The sequence below is a fragment of the Trematomus bernacchii genome, unplaced genomic scaffold (assembly GCF_902827165.1).
Source record: "Trematomus bernacchii unplaced genomic scaffold, fTreBer1.1, whole genome shotgun sequence".
Lineage (NCBI taxonomy): Eukaryota > Metazoa > Chordata > Actinopteri > Perciformes > Nototheniidae > Trematomus > Trematomus bernacchii.
Window position 1 is genome coordinate 1,298,840 of NW_022987801.1, and position 12,922 is coordinate 1,311,761.

Sequence of the window (12,922 nt, forward strand, 5' to 3'; positions counted from 1 at the left end):
CATTAAATACATCAGCAGTGACCCTGCTGGTGATTTTTGAAGAGTTTAAATGTCTGAAAAACGATGGTTGTTAACATGTGGCTGAATAGGACTACAGAAGTTGTCCAGGCCGTTTTACGTCATTACACCGAACACGTAAAAAAAAAACGGTAAGTTTGTTTGCCCTGTTCTGCTTGAAAGCAAGTACCTGCCTCCTGCAAACTGTTCAAACAAACTCTTCAACTTGTACCATTTAGAATCTGTATGTTTGAATATGGATCTTAAGTTGGCGTGACGTTGAAGCAGCGACCCTGCTGCAGTTCGTTTATAGCATAACGTTAGCATTTTGCTTCTGGCGACTAGATTTATGATTCGAAAATTATAAAAGTAGGGTAGACATGTGGATTTTATCCGGCTGAACAAAACGTGATCCGTCTCTTAAATGTGTGTCAACCACATGTAATTCATGATATTGCATGTTTACGTAGGCATGTCTGAGTTCCCAGCTAGACATTGTTGGTTCTACAGAATGTTACCATTCATTGTTCTAGGAATGGTTTCATCGAGAAGTTTTATTTTGGTTCCAAGAATGTACTTCTGAAAGGTAGGATAACGTTCTCTAAAAACATTCTTAAAATGTTTGGTGATAACATTGTTCGAACATTATACCCCAAGTGTTTTTGTTGTTTATGGACATATCTCTATTGTCATATGGATCTAATAACACTTAGAAAACCAAAGACAGACATATAGAAGAACGGACCGACTGTTAGTTAACCCCTGTTAGTGTTTGTATGTGTTTGTTTCTACTGTGTGTGTTCCCCCCCCCCCCACCTGCCTGCTGGTCTGCTCTACACGGCTGGGAGCAATCTCCAATCCACCTGCAACCTGCTCATCAGCCACACTATGAAAACCTGCAGCCTGCACTCATTCCCTGCCGGATTGTTGCCGTGAACGGTTTGTTGCGTGCCGCTCTAGCTTTTTGCCAGCATATTCTTTGACAACTTTGCCTGCTTCTGCCTCACACTCATTTTTGTGTCTCTCCCAGGAGGAATCCAAGGCCTTCCACACTCCCAAGACCAGCCAGGCCTCTCCACCCTGGAACAACTGTTTCCCACTGCTGCCATAACCAACCTCCACTCCCAGCTCCCCTTTTCTAATAAACAAATGTTACTTTCACCAGCTGGTTCCGAGTCATCCTTTTACATGTGTTAATAGTCAAATTCCAATAGTTACAGTGGTCAGTCCACTTACCCAGGAATTTTGAGTTGAACAATTACAGGAATATTATGTCTTTATGTTCTAATAATGTAAAAATATTTTAGTAAATTGTTACCACAGAACATTTGCATAATGTTTTAAACATAAAGCATGTTATCCTTCTCTAAAATAATAACATTCTGGCAACATAAGAAAATCTAACTTGCAGCTGAAAACGTTTTGAGAATAGTAGAGCATAATGTTCTAACAATGTTATCAAAAACATTTTAAGAATATTTTTAGAGAACGTTATCCTACCTTTCAGAAGAACGTTCTGGGAACCAAAAGAAAACTTCCCGCTGAAAACATTCCTAGAACAATGAATGTAACATTCTCAGAATGTTTTTAGAACAAAACATTTCTAGCTGGGATTGCATTAGTTAAAGTTTATCTTTTTTGAAGTTGGACTTGTTTTTTTTAACTCAAGTTATAAAGTCCATATTAACTTTATTTATTTATTTGTGTTTAGGTTCAGGCACTGGTGGATTTTTTAAACATTAAGGGTTCAATAATATACTAAGAATATTAAGAAAATTTAAATATTAAGTGATTATTTTGCAGTGCTGTAAAATGAATGTTCACAAGCATGTTGGCAAATTGTTGAACATTTATTAAAATGGTCAGTTCTTAATAATGGTTATCTCTTGAACTGCTTCTAAATCATCTGCTATCCTCTTCTTAGCGTATTTTTAAAAAAAAATAAAAAAACATTTCAGCTTTCATTGAATATTTATTTCCAAAAATGCGATAAAAAAATCTACATCAATTTTTACATGATACAATGTTCAAAATCCCCTTGAATCCTTAACGATATGTACATTCACATAAAATAAAATAAAAATAATAATAATCATCACGTAACACAAACACGTGTCTGCCATTTGCTGACATCATGAGCGACAGAAGAAGAAAAACATGGCTTTTTTTGTGTACGTCATCAGAAACACATGAATTGTAATTAATTGTCATATTTCTTCACATCTGTACCCATTCAAAGACTGATTTTCCTTCCAGGCAGAGAGTCAATATATTTGTTTTCAATAAGGTTTACATGTATGAAGGAAATCCAGCACTCCTATGGTTAAAACAATACATTACAAATTGATTACACATTAAACTAACAATGAATTGACTTTTTTTGTTTCAGAACCTACACAGATGTGAAAGCAGTTAGAAGGCTTTGGAAGATTGACCGACCTCCACCATTCCTGCCCTCGCCTGCCAGTAAGTTGAAACATAATGAAGCATGATTCTAATAATCTGGGAAGGATGCACTGTTTATAGTCAACCTCCTGAGAGATGATTATATTCAGTAGCACACTAAGACGAATAATTTAGTTATGGTCTTGTCTTGACTTTCGGAGTTGTCAGTTTCGGAGTTGTCAGTTTCCTCATAGCACGGTCAGACCAAGCACACCAACAGTGAACAGCAGAGCTAGAGGGGAAACAAATAATGTGTTAGGCTTTGTTTACACGCATTGCATTTCCTACATGTTTTAAAATCTCCTAAGGACAACATCTCTATCTCTTTTGCCTACCTTGGGTCAGAGATTGCTGGATTGTAATGGCATGGCTACTAGTGTTGGTGGCAAGCTCATTGGTGACAGTGGTGTTAGGATTTTCCAGGTTTACAAGAGGGCTTTTGAATTGGGTGCTGGGGTCCCCAAGAGCATCAGTAGCTGTGGGTTCAAGCAAAATAAATTAGATATATATTTTTTGAACATGACAAGATATTTATCTATTATTTGTGAGTCTCTGTGACAGTTGATCTTAGTTGACTGTTTGATGTGTGAATGTGTATCTCTGTTTGGTAGGCTTACAGCTGTTGAAAGTTCCTGTGGAGATTGCGATTGCAAACTGGGATGCTCTAGTAATCTGGGCCGGTACAGTGGCGGAAAATGTGCACTGGATTTTTTTTCCAGTGATTTTGCCCTTCACGGAATCCACAGGAAGCTGCAGAGCAAAGACGGTAACAGATGTCAAAAAAGAAAGCTGGTTTTCAGTATTTTTATGCCATGCAAATGGTGATGGTTTAAATTAGAATTTGCAATTGTATTGCCTGAGCTACACGTTCAAAAAGGCTAGATATGTGGCATTTCATGCATACTGATTCAACCATAACATTTGAACTATCTGTTCAGTATTTGACGTAGAACAAAAATAAAATAACATGTTGTTAAAGACATACAAATCGGCTTCAGACCACATCATTTGACAACAATGATGTGGCAGTTCATGAGCGTTCCACGCAGCTGCTATAACGTCTAATTCATGCTCTTGGATTTTACTCACTTCTTTCAGAGTCAGCTTGCCATTGTTGAGGACAGCTCCAAAGAATTTAACAACACCATTTTTGTTTGCACACACGTAGGTTGTGTCATTACCTCCCTGTGGAGAAAAACAAAAATTGTAACTTTTTCGAAAGAAGAATTCAAACAAACTATTTCAGTAGCTGTGGGTTATACTTTGTGGTATTTCAATCTACAAGTGTGGGACATAACCTAACATACCAGTATGTTGTCGAGTGACAGGGTGCCTGCAATATAGCCATCGGACTCTCCTGAAAGCCCAATGTCAAAGTTTCTGCCGCTGCTCTGCTTGGCAGCCAGAAAGAAACATGATGAACTTGTTGAGGGGTCGCAGTCTGAGGGTTGAGCGGCACAGAGCTGGTCATTCCCGCAGTCTGTCCTGTTGATAGCTGTCTGTAAAGGAGATTTGATTTTTAAACCACTGAAAAAATGTAACCTCAATGATTTTAAACATTCTGTTCTCATCTATTTCACTACGCTCTAGTTTTTTGCATTACTTACCATAAGTGTTGTCACTGTTGTGTCGGGCTTGATTGGTGGTGCCTCTGTCGCTTCTGCTGTTGTCGCTGCTGCTGTTGTCGTTGCAGCTGTTGTCGCTGCTGCTGTTGTCGCTGCAGCTGTTGTCGCTGCAGCTGTTGTCGCTGCAGCTGTTGTCGCTTCTGCTGTTGTCGCTGCAGCTGTTGTCGCTGCTGCTGTTGTCGCTGCAGCTGTTGTCGCTGCTGCTGTTGTCGCTGCTGCTGTTGTCGCTGCTGCTGTTGTCGCTGCTGCTTTTGTCGTTGCTGCTGCTGTCGTCGCTGCTGCTTTTGTCGTTGCTGCTGCTGTCGCTGCTGCTTTTGTCGTTGCTGCTGCTGTCGCTGCTGCTTTTGTCGTTGCTGCTGCTGTCGTCGCTGCTGCTGTCGTCGCTGCAGCTGTCGTCGCTGCTGCTGTCGTCGCTGCTGCTTTTGTCGTTGCTGCTGCTGTCGTCGCTGCTGCTGTCGTCGCTGCTGCTTTTGTCGTTGCTGCTGCTGTTGTCGCTGCTGCTGCTGTTGTCGCTGCTGTTGTCGCTGCGTAGGTGCCTAATGACATCCAGGACAGCGTCACTAGCAGGGCAGTGAGGAGGACCAGTCTGTTGTGCATGGCTGGAGAAGGTGGAGTTAGGTGGTTATTCAGCCTAATGATATGGTCAAACACTTTCTACAGCAGGACGTGTCGTTGCAAAGATTATATCATGAAATCTCAGAAAACGTTATTTTTTTTAAATAAACATAACCCATATTATCAGTTTGTCACAGCAAGCTTTTAGGGCTGGCCGATAAATCAGAAATACTCGTATCTGCTCTACATACGATAGATGAAATGTCTCTAAATGTTTTTAAGTAACCGGCATGAGACTTGCTTTGGCTTATTGCTTCAGCTGCTCTCTCCCATAGCTCTCTTTACCTCTCACAGAAACACACAGTAAAGCCCAGATATATAACACATACAATCGCTGACTATCAACACCGGTAGTTAGAGTGGGCCAGGGCTGTTTACAAAAACGTGTTTAAGAAGCGTTGTCCGTGAGCGGCAAAACGAATCAGGCGCACCCTGAACTTACGGCCATACAGCGGCCAATGTTAGTGAGGTTTTGGCGATTCTTCATATTGTAATACTAAGCTTATTGAAGAAAACGTCATATTACAATATCAGTGTTTCGAATATGGTGCAGTCATAATTTGTACATTAGAAATATATATTTTTTTAAAGACTTCACTTGAATCACTGAAAAATCATAAATCAAAATAGTTGTTATTATGATTTTGGCCATATTCATGTGGGATAATGTGTTTTTAGAGATTACACAATACATTGCTTTTCACTTTTCTTTAGCTTGATTGAAGGGAAATGGTAATTGAAAATGCCACCTTGAAAGGTCATGGAAATGTGTTGACATTTAAAAAAATGTGATATCTTGATATTGTAAGATGTAAACGATTCCCAGTTTAATTTAACATTTGCTAACTAATAATTTAACTATATTTATTGTAAAAATGAACTGTAAAATGAACTGAAAACAGTTAATCTAAAATATAAATAAATATAGATCTATCATAATATATTTAACTTAATATGAGTTTTTAATTATTTAAGTATTGCCAATTTTGATGATTTAAATCACTGAAAATGTAATTAGGTGATGTATTTTATATCTTATATATTAAGTTATTTTTCACTTCAAACGACATTTTAATTATAGTAAAGTTCAATTACAAGCTTTCCTCCAGAAGTAACAGATGTCAATTTGTTGCATTATTTAAGCTTACCTTTTTTTTTTTTGGACTTCCAACGGTCAGGGAATTCGGGTGAAGAAGCAAAAGGATGCTCAGTTCTTTGATCTTGTGTAGTTTTAGTCTCAGGTGTCACAGAGGGACCACTTGCAGTCAGGATGTTCTTAGCAGGATCCCAGGTAAAGATGTGATACCTATGCCCTCTGTGTCCGTATATGTAAACTAAAGGGGGTTGGGACAAGTCCAGATATCAGAGCCAAAACAAGAAAAACACATTCTCAGACATAACCTGTTGAACCCCATCCCCCCGCCCCCGGGCGGAAAAACGCATCATCTGCAGGAAACAGCATCTGAGGGCTTCTTAATATTGAATAAACTATGAATGTTTCATATCCATGTAACGGGAAGAAACTCAGCTAACTGATGATGAAAAAAACACAAGGCTAACGCTGAGCCTCTGAATCAGTCCTGAGCGAAAAAATGCTAACGCCGTTAGCACAGAAAACACAGTATAACACCCTTATTACTTATCGTAACTGCACATCCAACATATCGATTAGCATCGTGAGAGTACACAGAATCGCTAGGTATCAATAGCATCACTCCATGATCAGAACTCGCGACATTATAAACAAAAACAGACATCACAACACGCATTAGGTAGCAACCTAACCAAATATGTCTTATGTCTTTTTCATTACTTTGAGAACAAAGATTATTAATTTTCTCCTTTTAGAAGTGTAGTTATGGTCATTTGTTCTGGAAATGTCATTTTCGAGCCTGAGACTTGAAAAACAGGCTTGGGGGTTAACAGGTTGCATGGGTTGTTTAGGTGGAGCTGTGTATAAAAGAATAATGCTCAAACATTAGTGATGGAATGTAAGGCAGAGCAAGTTTCTTTATGTAGCAACTTTCAACACAATGCAATTCAAAGTGCATTACAAAAGTGAACAAACATTACGAGCAAAGGTACAGCAATAGTGCAGCGGAATAACATTATAAAAAGACATCTAAAAACAGTAATTAAACAATACAAATAATCAAATAAGCTTATGATAATGCAGGTCTAAAAAAGTATAAAAGCTACAGTGCAGTGGAAGAGCTGCGTCAAAAAGAAAAGTCTTCATCCTGGATTTAAAAGAGGTATGAGTTGCAGCGGACCTGCAGTCTTCTGGTAGTTTGTTTCAGATATATGAAGAATAATAACTGAACGCTATTTCTTCATGTTTAGTTCTAACTCTGGGGACAGAAAGCAGACCCGTCGCAGACGACCTGAGAGGTCTGGCTAGTTCATAATGTAGCTGAAGATCAGACATGTATTGTGGCTCTTTCAGTGCTTTATAAACCAGCAGCATTATGTTGATGTCAATTATATGACCGACAGGAAGCCAGTGTAAAGTTCATAAAACTTAAGTGATATGATCCACTTTTTTAGTGTTAGTGAGGACTTGGATTCTGAATCAGCTGTGGCTCTCAAATATATGTTTAGTAAGACCTGTTAAGCCTCCAATACGGTCGTCGAGTCTACTGAAGATACAAGCATGGACAAGTTTTTCCAAATCCTGCTGAGATGTCAGTCCTTTAATAGATACATGTTTAGGTCATAGTAGGCTAACTTGAAATTCAGGTCAGAGTCCATGACTACACCTAGGTTTCTGGCCTTTTCTGTTGTTTTGACACATTCAGTCATTGATTTGTTCAATTAATTTGCTCAGTGCTTGAATTGGACCATAATCCCATGGATAAATGGTTATGGAAATCTATGTGTCATTGGTGTAGCAAAGGTAACTTATTTTGTTGTTTTCTATTATCTGAGCCAGTGGAAGAATGTAGATGTTAAAGAGAAGAGGCCCCAGGATGGAGCCTTGGGAAACCCCACACGTCATATGTGTCAACTCAGATGTGTAGTTACCTATAGCAACAAAGTTTTCCTGTCCTTTAAGTAGGATTCGAACCAGTTTAGAACTGTGCCAGAGTCCCACCCAGTTTTCCAGTTGGTCTAGTAATATGGTTTGGTCAACAGTGTCAAATGCAGCGCTGAGATCTAATTATACTAACACTGAGATTCGGCCACTGTCTGTGTTTAACTGGATATCATTAAAGACCTTAATAGGAGAAGTCTGAGTTCTGTGGTGCGGTGGAAAGCCTGACTGGAACACATCAAAACAGTTATTTAGATCCAAGAAGGTATTCAGCTGTTGAAAAACAACTTTTTCAATGATTTTACCTAGAAATGGGAGGTTTGATATGGGCCTGCAATTGTTAATTAGTGAAGCGTCTTGATTGTTCTTTTTAAGAGTGGTTTTATGACTGCAGTTTTTTTAGGGACCTGTGGAAATGTACATGTATGTACAAGACTGAGGTTAGGTTATAAGAACATTTTTAGAAAAAGCCTTTTAGTGGAATATACCATACCTGTATGGAGATGATGTCACTGCTCACTTAACCCTCTTTGACTCTGCCAGATTGTGGTTTCTAAATAACTTCCTTAGATATTAACAACATTTGCAATATAATTGTTAAGGAAACTATAACAATCTTATTGTTAATTGGTGAAGGGGTTCTATTATGGCTCTATTATATGATATAGCAGTAACATCAGTTTCAAGTTAAACAACATTTTGGTTATTATAACATTTCAAATTGTATTTATTTTATTATACATATTGCTGAGGGTTTTAGGCTTATACATCAGGGTTCTGTCCTGGCTGAGTTTCATTGAAGACTTTTACTGTTCTGGAGAAATTCCAGTCAAATATAATCTGTGTTGATTCAGCTCAAAAATAATAAATACACACTCTTCGTAAAGAATATGGTTGGCAATTGCCAGGGATCCTCAAATCACTTCCATTAGGTTTCACATGGTCCAGATTGAATTCAATATTCTAATAAAAGTTGATTACAAATGGATACTTCAGTTGCAATACCAAAATTGCATTGATATGAAAGATATTCTCTTTGCTTTAAATTGCTTAAGGAATCCCGTAACCTGGTGCATTATTAAAAAAGAATATCAACAATAAGAATTGAGCCTGAAGCAGTTTACTTTATCCAAAACATTGAAGGATATGTGGAAATGAGCTTATTTTAATACAATTTACATTTTACTTTACTTATTTTTACTGACATTATGACCAGAAAGATTTACATTTGTCTGAATTCAACAGTTTTGGTATCATCTGTATTTTGGCCTAGCACTTGCTATTCATATCCCTTCAATTTCCACACAAACTCACAAACTTTCCCCAGTACAAATATCTCTTCAGACAACATACGGGATGAGTGTGTGTGTGTGTGTGTGTGTGTGTGTGTGTGTGTGTGTGTGTGTGTGTGTGTGTGTGTGTGTGTGTGTGTGTGTGTGTGTGTGTGTGTGTGTGTGTGTGTGTGTGTGTGTGTGCCCGAGCGTCATGAAAGTCATGAGACTGGTGACACACTACGAGGAACTGGTTTGTCAGTGGAAGCACAAAGATTGCATGTTTTATGAATACGTAGTGATTAGCATAAGTAGAATGCATTGGACAATGGAGAGATACTCTGTCATCCTCCAGTTGAACCTGTTTGGTTGTCACAGTTGAGACACATTTCTGTTTAAATGAAACTAGCCTCGTGATTTGTTTCAGCACATTTTCATGTGGTGAGGCACACTTTGGTGGCTGCACACCAAACATCGATTTGAATAGGCTGACGATAGGATACTTCAGCAGTGTGTTGAAACAAACAACACAACCATTGAGCATGTGGTGTTTTTCTTTTGGGATTGTGAAGTTCTAGGCAGATACCAACGTTTTAAAACAACAACAGATGTTTTCTCTTTTTTTGTGGCATTTATTTATTTTTTTGTTATTTATTTCAGACATCTGTATCATTAAAAAAAACGTATTCAGCATTTCATTACATTATCTTTGAGTGAGCAAACATTTCATCGTAGGTGTTTGTCACCTTTAATTTAGCCTTCTTCAAATACAAAATATTCACTTTTAAATACCTATTTTAAGACCAATTTTAGCATGCTATAAAAATACCTACTAATCTTTTCAGGTTGGTGACATGTGTGGGAGCATTACACAGTTAACTTTGCAAGAAAATGTATACAGTATGACCATAACTTAGCATTTATATCAGTTAGCATGTCTCTTTTAAAAAACCGTAAACTTCATGGTTTACTAAAGGTGAAATAGATTTAAAAAAACATACTTTTCCCCCTTAAATAAATAAGCTATGCGAATGTAGATCTTAAATAAAGTTAAAACTATGCTCAGTAAAGATAGTCAGTAAATAACTTATTCGTACCAGTAGACCAAAGCTGGTGCGTGTTTTGTCCCAGGATGGGTTGGGCATAAGGGTTTAACAGGTTTAACTGATGCCAGTGTGATGCCAACTTTACTGTTTTCATGCTTGTCAATATAGTGCTATATAAATATGTTCAAAAAGTAAATGTATGTTATTGTACGTTTTTTAATAGTTTCTCAGCCTGCCTTATTCAAATCACTTATAAGATACCTGCACTTATTCTAGAAAACCAAGAATTACATTTATTGAACAAACTGGGTCCAATTTTAGAAATATATTTAGTGATTGTTTTTTTTGCTGTGCTTTCAAATGTCCAAATGATGTTCACAAGCAAGTCTGCAAAGTGTTAAATAATGACCAAAATAGTTTGTACACTTCTATTACTATTCGGTTGATTCCAAAGCAAGAAAAACACTGGATGTATTGATTGACTCCAAATAGGAATACAACTGAGGCCACTGCATGTTTTGCAAGAATGTAGTTTGATTAGTATGCAATCCTTTCTCACAGTTAATTAAAAGCCATGCTGCCGTTAAAGGTGTGGGTGAAACCTCAATCTGAACAATACTGCTGATCCCTTGGTTACATAATCTGTACTGTTAGTAGCTACGTTGATTGCTTCAGTTGTTCTAGTTTGGTCGGTAGTACAAATCTTTATTTTCTGTCAGTGAACGTTCCGCTCTCGCTGCCATCGTATATAGTTCTTTAATGTTCGTAGATGTACACATGGACATCATTATACCTTGTTTGACTTTGCCAATGTGACCAACCACTCGTTGAAGCTTCTGCAACCCCTAAAATATCAGTGTGTTGTTCAATTTGTGGTACTACTTTGAGGTAGCCACTGCCTACTGACATTTTCCATTACCTTGTGGAATCTGAGGTCGTTGTTCTGTTGGCAAGAGGTTGATTTCAAGATATCTTATGCCAACAAAAAACCAGCTCCGCTTGTTGATCCGCATTGCTGCCACCTTGAGTCGTGTTTTATCTGGCAGACATCACACATTGCATCTTCAAAGGTCTTGGCAGGCCGTCAGCATCAAGAAAACAAGAAAACAAGTAGTATTGGTATTCAGAATGAACAAAAAACAAGCCAGTTTCTTTTCTGTTACAAGAATGCTGCTAAACATTCTGCATAGACAAACTACACTATATACATGTGAATGTATACACAGGCGTTGTAGAGAGATAATACACAAAAAAGTTATTTTAAAGGCCTTGTCACACATCACTTGTTGACTTAAGTAAGTAATAACCAAACCACATCCGTGTTCTAAAGAACGAGAGAAAGGAGTTTACCTATGCCCAGAGAGGCTCAACAAAACATCACACTAGGATGTTTGTTCATTTAAGTCAACATCATTTAAGTTTATTTATCAAAGCACATTTGGTTAATCTTATTCATTCCAAGAGTCAGAACCCAAGTAAGAACACTGCTGTTTAAGCTTACACTTTTATTAAAAACCAAAAATCAATAGAGAGACATTGTTAATACACATAATGCTGCAAGAAGTGCTGAAGTGCAATGTTAAAACATAGTTAGAAGACCTCTGGGAAAGCAGCATTGAAGAGCGAGGATATCCGCCTTGATTATAGTATTATTTTCAGTACATGTAGCGTTGTCACAAAAAAACTAGTACTTGCCTCTTTAAAGTAATGTTCATTTGTATAACAATATGTTTCAGAAAGAAACAAAATGTTACACACAAAACAATATATTGAACAACAAAACAAATAAGGTTCATTAAGTGACTGAAGATATTCATTCACCCGGAGGATTACATATTTAAAGACTTAAATGTCTGAACACACTGCTGCTACTGTAACTAAATCATTTGATAGTCAGGTGTTTTGTAAGACATCGCTTTGGTTAAACCAGCTGTGGCAGATTCTTTCAGTAAGCAAATCAAGGAAATATTTTACTGATGGGAAAGGCAGGTGCTACCTGTGTTCATACCGCTTAGTTACCAGAAAAACTCTTCATTCCTTCTCGAGTTTCGCGTCCGTGACTACTCATTTATCTTGAGATGATAAGCTACTGTACGATCAAATGGACTTCCTCATAGCTACATTCCTAGTGTTATTTGACTGTAAACCCTTAATGCAGCCTCTTTGGTCCTGGGGTTTAGTTTATTCTAAGCAGACAGCGCTGCAGCACAGGCTTTACATCGACATATGATGTGATTTCAGTTCAATTACATCCCTTCATTTTGCTGGATGGAAAACTTGATTTGCAGTCAATGCACCTAAATCACAGTTCCTACAGTCCTAAAGCGGTTGTTGCACATACACACAGCGTGGATTTATTATGCGAGGATTACAATCCAAATGTTGCAGCCAATTGCTATTAAAAAGCAATTGGCTGCAACATTTATGTTTCATGGTTAAGGAGGCTTGATTTGTTTTTACACTTTGACAAAATGTAGTTCAAATGTCCTTGAATGTAACAAACGTATTTACCTTTGCTGTTATTTTATTGACATATGTTAGACTGTAAATTCAGTTTTATTTATTTTAATCTCATCCAAAGTTTAAATCTGAAAGTTTACAATCTGTTACGAGTTATTAAGAATAGTGTGTTCGTGTTAAACATGCATTTATACATATATATATACAAATATTTGCATTCAATCAAATGAGTCTTCCTAAGAATAGCTTCCTGTATATGAATGTCTCCCCTCTCTTCTCCTTCTTTAGATGGCCAGAGGTCTGACTCCCATGGGTGCCGAGGTTCTGCTGGATGTGTAAGTAGATGCTTAATTATTTTATTTATACGCATAATGAAGCTTTATTCCAGCCTATTGAAAATTATTAATGACATTATACTCAAAGGATACT

At 37.6% G+C, this 12,922-nt stretch overlaps 1 protein-coding gene across 1 annotated transcript; it reads right to left on the reverse strand.

Moving 5' to 3' along the window:
- Positions 1 to 1,828: 1,828 nt before the first annotated feature.
- si:cabz01007794.1 (putative ferric-chelate reductase 1) lies at positions 1,829 to 11,276 on the reverse strand. Its single transcript, XM_034150046.1, has 8 exons — positions 10,953 to 11,276; positions 5,831 to 6,016; positions 4,050 to 4,666; positions 3,750 to 3,941; positions 3,532 to 3,627; positions 3,060 to 3,192; positions 2,778 to 2,918; positions 1,829 to 2,674 (listed from the first exon to the last, which is right to left on the reverse strand). The coding sequence occupies exons 1-8, from the start codon at positions 11,044 to 11,046 to the stop codon at positions 2,631 to 2,633; spliced, it is 1,503 nt and encodes a 500-aa protein (XP_034005937.1). The 5' UTR covers positions 11,047 to 11,276; the 3' UTR covers positions 1,829 to 2,630.
- Positions 11,277 to 12,922: the final 1,646 nt, after the last annotated feature.